This window comes from Nanorana parkeri, unplaced genomic scaffold, assembly GCF_000935625.1.
Source record: "Nanorana parkeri isolate BGI_ZX_2015 unplaced genomic scaffold, ASM93562v1 scaffold565, whole genome shotgun sequence".
Lineage (NCBI taxonomy): Eukaryota > Metazoa > Chordata > Amphibia > Anura > Dicroglossidae > Nanorana > Nanorana parkeri.
The window spans coordinates 489764-498500 of NW_017306833.1; the positions used below are offsets into that span (position 1 = coordinate 489764).

The following is an 8737-nucleotide window of genomic DNA, read 5'->3' on the forward strand; positions in this document are numbered from 1 at the left end:
ACGCACCTGCGACATCGCAGAAAACTACCATACCCAAAATTGGCCATAGGCGACGCTTTAAAAGCTTTTACCGCTCATCAGTTTAGTGTTATCAGCGATTGATGGCCCTAGACTGATGGCTCTCACTCCGACGTTCGTGGCGATATGTAACATGTGTGGCGTAATGGGCGCAATCGTCTTTTTTGCACGTATGCGCCCCCAACGCATGTTTGTATGTGTGTATGTATGGGTGGGGACTTTTACATTTTTTTATAAATTCTTTTTTATGTGTAACTTAAAAATTTTTTGGGGGGGGACTTTAATTTTTTTCCCTTTTTTTTTCCCACTAAACTTTATTGCTATCACATACGGAGATCTGGTCACCTTGCTTTTAAGGTACTTGCATGCATGTTTAAGATTAGTGTCACTTTAAAATAAAGCATATTTACCAATAGATGGCAATAGATACCAATAGATGGCGCTGTAAAAATAACGGACATCCAAATCATTTACTTGACGCACCCAGCAGTAACTGATTTATTTCAAAAGAGCCATATACATCCCCAAAAGGTGAACTCTAAAATAATTCAGAATTCCAACATGTTTAGCTTTAGTAAATCACACTAAAAATCATACACAGCACCGTAACTCCGCCCCTTCTAAGAAAATCCACTTAACCCGGAAGAGGAAATGTGCGGCTGATTTCTGGGATGTTAAGAGTCTCGCTGGAAGTGTAGTGTGGGGGAATTGGTGTAGTTTCTTTTTTGTGTGGTTGAAGAAGCCGTGAGATTTGCAAACATGTATGATGCGGACGAAGGTAAGGACGCAGAGCCGTATTAACGACGCATTGGCAAGTAGTATTCTGTGTTTGATTGCTGAAGTCTTTTAAAATGTATTTTATTTTGATTTGCTAGATATGCAATATGATGAGGATGATGACGAAATAACTCCAGATCTGTGGCAGGAAGCATGTTGGATTGTCATAAGGTTAGTGACTATTAGTTTTACTGTAACATTTAGAATGCTGTGTATGTACTGTTTTTCTGTCACCCATAATGACATTTTTTTTCTATAGAAATTTTTTTTTTTTTTTTTTTTTTTTTTGATTCAAAAGTTTGAGTCAGAAAGTGAAGAAGGTTGATTCGTTTAAGTAACTTATTTTAGCTAGATTGAATACTAATTGGTTGCAATGGGTTATTGCTACTCAGAAGAGGTGCTCCATCTCCATTTAAAGGGGTTCTAAAGCCTAAAGCGATTTAAACTTACCTCGTTATTGCTGCTTGCTCTCGCGCAGTTAATCAGGAACTGCTCGTGCGGCCGCAAAGGATCTTGGGGCGGGCGCATGCGCAGTTCGGTTTCTCGGCCGGGAGACTAGCGGCGGCGCAAGGTAAGTCTATGGACACGTGCACCCGCATGCAGACACCGCTGGATCGGAGGGACAGAGCAGTCAGCGCTGGATCGGAGTGACATCACACCGCTGGAGGGACAGATGAAAACATGGGGAAAGAAGAGGAAGATCGGATTAAGAGACATCATTTAAGGTAAGTGCTGACATTAACATGGGGGGAGGGACATTTTTTTTAACTTTAAGGTCATTTACATTAACGATGTAGGAAGCAAACCCAGTATTTTATTAGAGGGCCCTTTTTTCTCTCTCTCCTTTTTGGTTAGTTGACGATTATGTGAGGGAAACTAAATTATCGTTCTCCTCTGCTTATTGTTTCCTCTTTTTGACCCTCTACCTTTTCCCCCATTAGTGGAGGACACAGTACTGAAGGATAGAGCTGGTGGGAAACCACTGAGAGCTGTGTGTACTAAGGTTCAGCACTCCAGAAACTGAGATTTTAGCCAGTGTATTTTCTTTAAAGGAGAACTATGGGGTCAGGGCTTTTCCCCATAGTTCTCCTAAGGGTAATAGGAGGACACAAACTAATTTCTGCCAGTCAGCGCTGGAGGATGGAACCGGGGAGGGGGGGAATCCCTGCAGGAATCTGTGAGTGACAGTCACGGCTCTCTGCAGGGATAGATCGAGGAGTGAGCGAGCGACGGTATATGTTCGCTCACTTCCAGATCTATTGAGAAGACGTGTGACAGTTTAATTGTCGCCGGTCGGCTAGAACTATGAGGCTGAGTGATTTTCACTCGCCTCATAGTTCTCCTTTAACCACTTGAAGACCAGGGTGTTAAATCCCTTTCCTGCCCAGGCCATTTTTCAGTGCTGTGGTACTTTTGACGTTTATTCCGTCATGCAACGCTGTACTGAAATGAATTTTTTGGGGACAGATAGAGCTTTCTTTTTGTTGTATTTAATCACCACTGGGGTTTTTCTATTTTTTACTATATAACAAAAAAGTACCCTAAATTTTTGAAAAAAAAACAGTTTACCTATGAAATGTTATGAAACCTTTATCGCCGCAATTTTTTGGTAAAATATAAGACTGGGTCATGTCGGGTAAATAGACACCAAACATGTCAAGCTGTAAAATTGCCAGCGAAATAGGAGAAAACGACCATACCCAAAATTGGCCATAGGCAACGCTTTTACTGCTCATCAGTTTAGTGTTATCAGTAATTAGTGGGCCTAAAATTATTGCTCTCACTCCGACGTTCGCTGTGTAATGGGCGCAATAGTATGTTTTTTTGCACATAGGCGCACCTGACGCATGTTTGCGTCTTTTTTTTTGTTTTGTTTTTTTTTGGTCCCTTTTTTTTTAAATTTTTTTTTTTTAAGCTTCTTTATTTTTTTATGTTCAACTTTATTGCTATCACATAGGGGGGCTAAGAAATCCCCTATGTGATAGTCAATTCAAATAACACGTCCTCTTTATGGAGACATCAGGGGTCTCCAAACCCATGATGTCACCTTGGGAGCCCCAGAGAAGCTGATGATGCAGTGTACTGATCTCCCTTTGATCTCCAGTAATTGAGTTGCCGCGCCAGTCCCGGGCGCACCGTGCAAAGCGAATCTCGGGAGCGGTGACAGCGGTACGGTGGGGGCGCACACCCGCAGCTACTACAAGCGATTGGGCGTCTTCAGAGATGCCCGATCACTTTAATGTAAACACACGAGCGGGGGAGGGGCAGGACGTCTAAGTCTACCGTCCGGCAGTTCAGGAATGGCCACGGACGGGAGAGACAGAGAGAGTGAGACTCGTTTTTCCCAAGACCTCCGCCAGCGCAGCATCTGAGAGAAGGGTTCCGACCACATGAAACGGGAAACGCATCAGTATTTTCCTCTGGCTGAACAGGCGCATTGTAACGTTTATTTTACTCCAGGCCTTCGTGCTAGATAGAAGGGGCCTCCTGTGCCATGCGGCTCTCGCTCACAGGGACAGTGGACCTGGAGAGCCTCATGCACAGGTACCCAGGACTGTTTCCCCCAGAGTCCTTATAAAAACTGTTTGCCCAGAGGTTTCCCTCTATAATTGAAGGAGATGGCAACTATCCTCGCTGGCATAGTGACTCTAGTTGAGTCCCTCAGAGTGTCCTTCTAGAATCTAGAGGAATTGACTGATGACTTGTTGGGTTTCTAGGGTGAGTTTTCTTTTTCAATTCACCTGGGTGCGGGTGCTCCACAGGTGAATGACCTTGCTGTCTGCATTGGTGCAAATCCCCAATCTGGGGCGATTCCTGACAATTGGGTTGCTCTGTTATAGTTTGCCCTTATATCGCAAGAGCCTTGCTTTGCCACTAGGGTTAAACCTGATAAGGCTCTATGTATTCGGCATACGCTGATGAAACAAAAAAGCGGATATGCTATAACTTTATCCCATCGGGATAAGACGACTCAAGATATAAAATGCTGAATATAGAGACAGCTATACTATAGCAGAAGCTGGTGCTGCCTTTACAGATATTAAGGGAGTCTTCTATAGTTCTTTAAGTTGACCAGTTTTCCTTTCACTGCTTGGGTGAGGTTTCCAATAGATTTAATCAGTTTCACCTGGGTGGGTTCTGCTCCACAGGGCAACGACTCTTCTAACTACATGGGGGAAATCCCCAGATAATCTTTGCTGTTCCGGCCAGTTGGACTGCGCTGTTGTATATGTACATATTGCAAAATTCCAAGTCCTGAGCTACTAGCCAGGCCTTAAGAGTTACTTGTCACCAGTTGCCCCACCTCCTCTTCCCCCGCTGCGTCCGTCCGTCCGCTTCTATTATCTTCTGAACAAGGGGAACAGACAGCAAAACAAACGTGACCCTTCCCTATGCTATCCAAAACTAAAGTTTTTTTCTTTTGGCTGGAGTTACACTTCTTAAAAAATTTACCTGTTCCGACTTGCATACAAATTCAACTTAAGAACAAACCTACAGTCCCTATCTTGTATGTAAACAGGGGACTGGCTGTATTATATTCTGTTTCTGTGCACTAATTTAAAATTTGGGAAATCATGAAAGGAAATGCGGGAGCCTTAGTGGAGCAAATCTTAATCCTTTTGGATCTAGTCAGGTTACCTTCGTCTGTCTAGTTAAGTGAAGGTTTTCTTGCAAAAATAATTTATTAGCAAGTTCTGAAGATAATGGTCCCACCCAGAGGTAGGCTTGTTCTGGAAGATGATTGGGGAATAGACTTACCTGTAACTGTGTTTCTGGGAATTTTCTAGGACAGCAAGCCTACTTCCCACCTGTTTTCTTTTGGTTGTTTTCATTGTGTTTGTTTTCTCTTTGTTTCCCAGTGTGGTGGAGGTAGTCTAATTTTAATCTCAACTGAGGGAGGAGGGGGATTTTAAATTGTGTTGCCTGTAGAGGGATGAACCAATCATCTCATGTTGCTGTGCTGGAAGATTCCCAGAAATACCGTTACCAGTAAGTCTCTAACAGGGATTTTTTTTTACATTTTGATACTCTAATAACATCCACAAACTAAATTTTTTGTTTTCCAGTTCTTACTTTGATGAGAAAGGCTTGGTGCGTCAGCAGCTTGATTCTTTTGATGAGTTCATTCAGATGTCTGTGCAGAGAATTGTGGAAGATGCCCCACCTATTGACTTGCAGGCTGAAGCTCAGCACGCTACTGGAGAAGTGGAAGAGCCAGTAAGTTTTATATTGAAGCTAATATTTTCATTTAGGTGTACATTCTCTTCAGAGTTTTGAAAAAAGGGCACCTCCTTCCTCTTGCCCCCTGAAAATATATAGGAACAATCCGTCACACACTCTCCCAGAGTTACTCTATTCTTATTCAGCCACCCCAGACCTATGTTTCACATTTTATCACTCAAATTGGAGAAAGATCTGGGCGTAAGTTGGTCAGAAGACCAGAGAGACCATATCATTTACTTTGCCCACAAGGCTTCCATAGCCAATACATTTCAAGAAGTGGGACATACCGTATTTGCCGGCGTATAAGATGGGTTTTTAGACCCAAAAACATCGCCTGAAAATCGGGGGTCGTCTTATACGCCGGGTATACTGTATGTAGCTTCGGCTACATACAGTATACCGCGCTGAGCCAATCATTAAAGCCTGTATTAATGAATACGAAGCCTGCCGTGATAGGCTCAGCGTGGTTTACTGTATGTAGCTGTTGGCCGGAACCTGGATGATGGAGGACACTGCGGGGATCGTGGACAAGGTAAGAGACTAATCCCGAGTGTGGCTCGGGGTTACCGCTTATGGTACTGAAAATTAAACCCGAGCCACACTCGGGAATACCGCCAAGGAGGTTAGTGGGTGCATTTAAACATTATTTTGGGCTATTCTCGTCTTGTACGACGAGTATAGCCCAAAACCTATATTTTACACAAAAAGTAGGGGGTAGTCTTATACGCCCAGTCGCCTTATACGGCGGCAAATACGGTAGTGCTCTCCTAGCGGTGTCCCGGCTAAATACCGGCTACATCTTCGGGGCATGTCTAAAAGGCACTACCGTAAGTCTTTGCCTAGCCCCTCCCTTTTTTTGTTTTTCTTTCCTTTCTTCCCTTTTGAAATTACCACTTTTCACACAAACCACATTTGAAAGGTGTGCCCCCCTTGCACACCTTTCCTTTATTGCACACCACTCTGTTTGGAACACATTTCTTATGAGGGTCAGAAGTAATTTGTTTTTTTGTTTAGTTTCAATTTGTATCCCTCATAATGTTGCCTATGTTCACTTGGCGCTTTTGGCCTTGGGGGATCTATCCCTTATTGCTTATTCTTATGCAGTCTTGAGAAAAAATGTTTCACATTCTGTAAACTACTTCTCATTGATATGTCTAATCTGTACTTTCTGTAATCTACTGCTCATTGATATGTCTGTTTGTTGTACTTAAAGTTTTGATTACAAAATTTATTAAAAAGATATGCGCAGCCATTGCATTCTGGGGTCAGGAATCCCCCCTACATCAGGGCTACAAAAAATACATTAACACATCTAATAATAAAAAATATGCAGAAAAATTTGATCAAATTGAACAATGATAAAAGATCAATAAAATGCACTTGTCACACTAGGGAGTCTTAAGTTTTAGGGGTTTTCCCTAAGTTTGATGGAAGATAGTGTTACACCCACATTGAGGATAAACCTATGTTGAAGCATATGCTATAGTATGACCTTCCGCTATGTGTTCAAATCATCCTCCATATAAAAGGCAAAAAAAAATATAGCACAAAATACTAAAGTTCTAGTAACAAACCTGGATGTGAACTATGGCCGTGATTAACCATATCTGCTGGGTGTTGGCTTGTACGAACAAAAAACATTTAAAAGTCACCATAAAAAGTAATAAAATATTTAGAAACTTACAGCCCCTGCAGACAATCCTATATATGAAAGGGGAGGTGGCAGATAAATCCAATTTTACTTAGGCAAGTTAGGGTTAGGCTTGTTAAGCTTTGATGTCAGAACGATCATAGCCACTATTGTGACAGTAGTTCTGTGATGCAGAGGACAACACCAGACACAGTGCGATAGAAGAATAATACTCTTTATTAAATGCCTTGATTATTAGCTCCCATATCCTCATACAAAAGCCCCAAAACAAAGAATAACCAAACCAGGCCATGCAGTAGAGGGGAAAACCGCTCAGGTCCCAGAACAACAAGTCAGGGTACGATTGGGACAGATAATGTGTGGTGGGTACTTACTGCATTACAGACAGGGTGTTAAAGTTTCATAGCCACAGCAAGGCATCCAAAGGTTCATTGGGTCAAGGACTGAGTATAAGGGCTTGTTCACACCAAATGCAGATCAGATCTGCATGAGTTAATGCACATGCAGTGCAGTGTGTGCTGCCATATTTTTGACATGTTTTTAGCCTAAAATGGGTTTTCGTTGCGTTCCAGGGAGTTTGCATGCGTTTTGGTGTGTTCTAGAGCAGAAAAAATAGGGCAAGCTGCAGTTTTTCCACATGCTCTGAAACTGAACGCTCTGGTGTGAACTAGAGCCCAAAATACCATTGGAATACATTGCACGTAGTTTTGATCTGTTCTGTAACTGCTCTGATCTGCTCCGCGCTTGGTGTGAACCAGCCCTAACTGTTCTACACCGGGAACCCAGAGTGTCTCTGCTGTTTCATTTGCAGGAGAAGATCCAATTAAAAAAAGCCAGGAAGGGGGAATCAGTGAGCCGTCCACTGTGTGTAATATCCTGTCCACCGGGTTAGTAATCCACAAAGTCCACAAGCGGTACTAGACAGTCCATCGAGAGAGGGTGATGTTGAAAGGTGCGCTACAGCTTGCCACCTTCTAGCTGGTCCTCAGAATCCCTTTGCCCAGCTGCAGCAACCATCAAGAATAGCAACCATGTGCTTAAAGCCTTCCTTCCTGGAGGTGTGAACAGGGGGGAGGGTCTGTGAGTGAAAACACGCTGCCTGCCCCCTCCCTTGCTTCCTTTGTAGGAACGCCCCACAAACTTTCACAAAGTTCAAATAGGACTTGGCTCAGTCTGCAAATGGAGGTTCAGCCAGGTACAGGTACTTGAATGTAGAAACTTCCAGTAAGTTGCTGGCTGACCGTCAACTTGCCCCAAACCATGCAAATTTTGTCACAACTATACCTCAGGCAGGAGAGAAAATCCTTGGTGTGAAAAGATTGTCTTATCCAGCAAATATTTTCTTAAGAGGTACATAGATTACCTGCTAATAAGTGTGTGTCCACTATAAACCATCGTTGCGGAATATTCTTTTCTGCCAATTAAGGAGATTGAGGAACTTCTCTCTAGATGCAGATTACAGAAATCAAGTGGAAACATTCAAACAGTGTTTCCCAAATAATCTTTCCAGGACAGCACATGAGAAGCCCCTCCTCCCACAGAAACTGGAAACACGTCACCAAATCTCCCGGCCTGGTCAGTATAAGTGTTTCCTCCTTTGGACAGAAAGGATCACCTGGAACTCTAGAGGGACGAGGCAGGCTCCCTTATGCCCCCTGGTCCACCCTCCTGATGGGGAAGAGCATTTTCTGGGGCCCCCTCAGCTGCATGATCCAGGATTCCCCGGCCACAGCCTCCTTGGGAGAATCGGGTTGCAGCGTTTCGCCTAGACCTGGGAAGACAGGCGTCCTTTCAGGTAGAGGCCAGGCTGGGAACAGGTGTTGAGCATTGAGTTCCAGCCCATAAAACGCAGGAGGAGGGAGCGGGCTTCTGACTGGCCACTTTTGTTGCAGTGGCGCTTACGCTGGAACCCTGGGCATTACTCCCACGTCTTGTGTTAAGAAGGGAGGCAGTGTGGGTGACTATAGGCACCTGTGGTATAATCTCTGATCAGGTAAAAAGATTGAATCCATCCTTTACAAAAACTGGCACATGCTCTTATGTGATTCCCAAACTAGGAACAATACC

At 43.5% G+C, this 8737-nt stretch overlaps 1 protein-coding gene across 1 annotated transcript in view; it reads left to right on the forward strand.

The window, feature by feature from the left end:
• Nucleotides 1–765: 765 nt before the first annotated feature.
• POLR2B (RNA polymerase II subunit B) overlaps nt 766–8737 on the forward strand; it is a 151203-nt gene continuing 143231 nt past the window's right edge. Inside the window, exons 1-3 of the mRNA XM_018562201.1 lie at nt 766–796; nt 894–966; nt 4863–5013. Coding sequence (XP_018417703.1) covers nt 778–796; nt 894–966; nt 4863–5013 — 243 coding nt within the window. The 5' untranslated portion in view covers nt 766–777. The remainder of the gene's footprint in view (nt 797–893; nt 967–4862; nt 5014–8737) is intronic.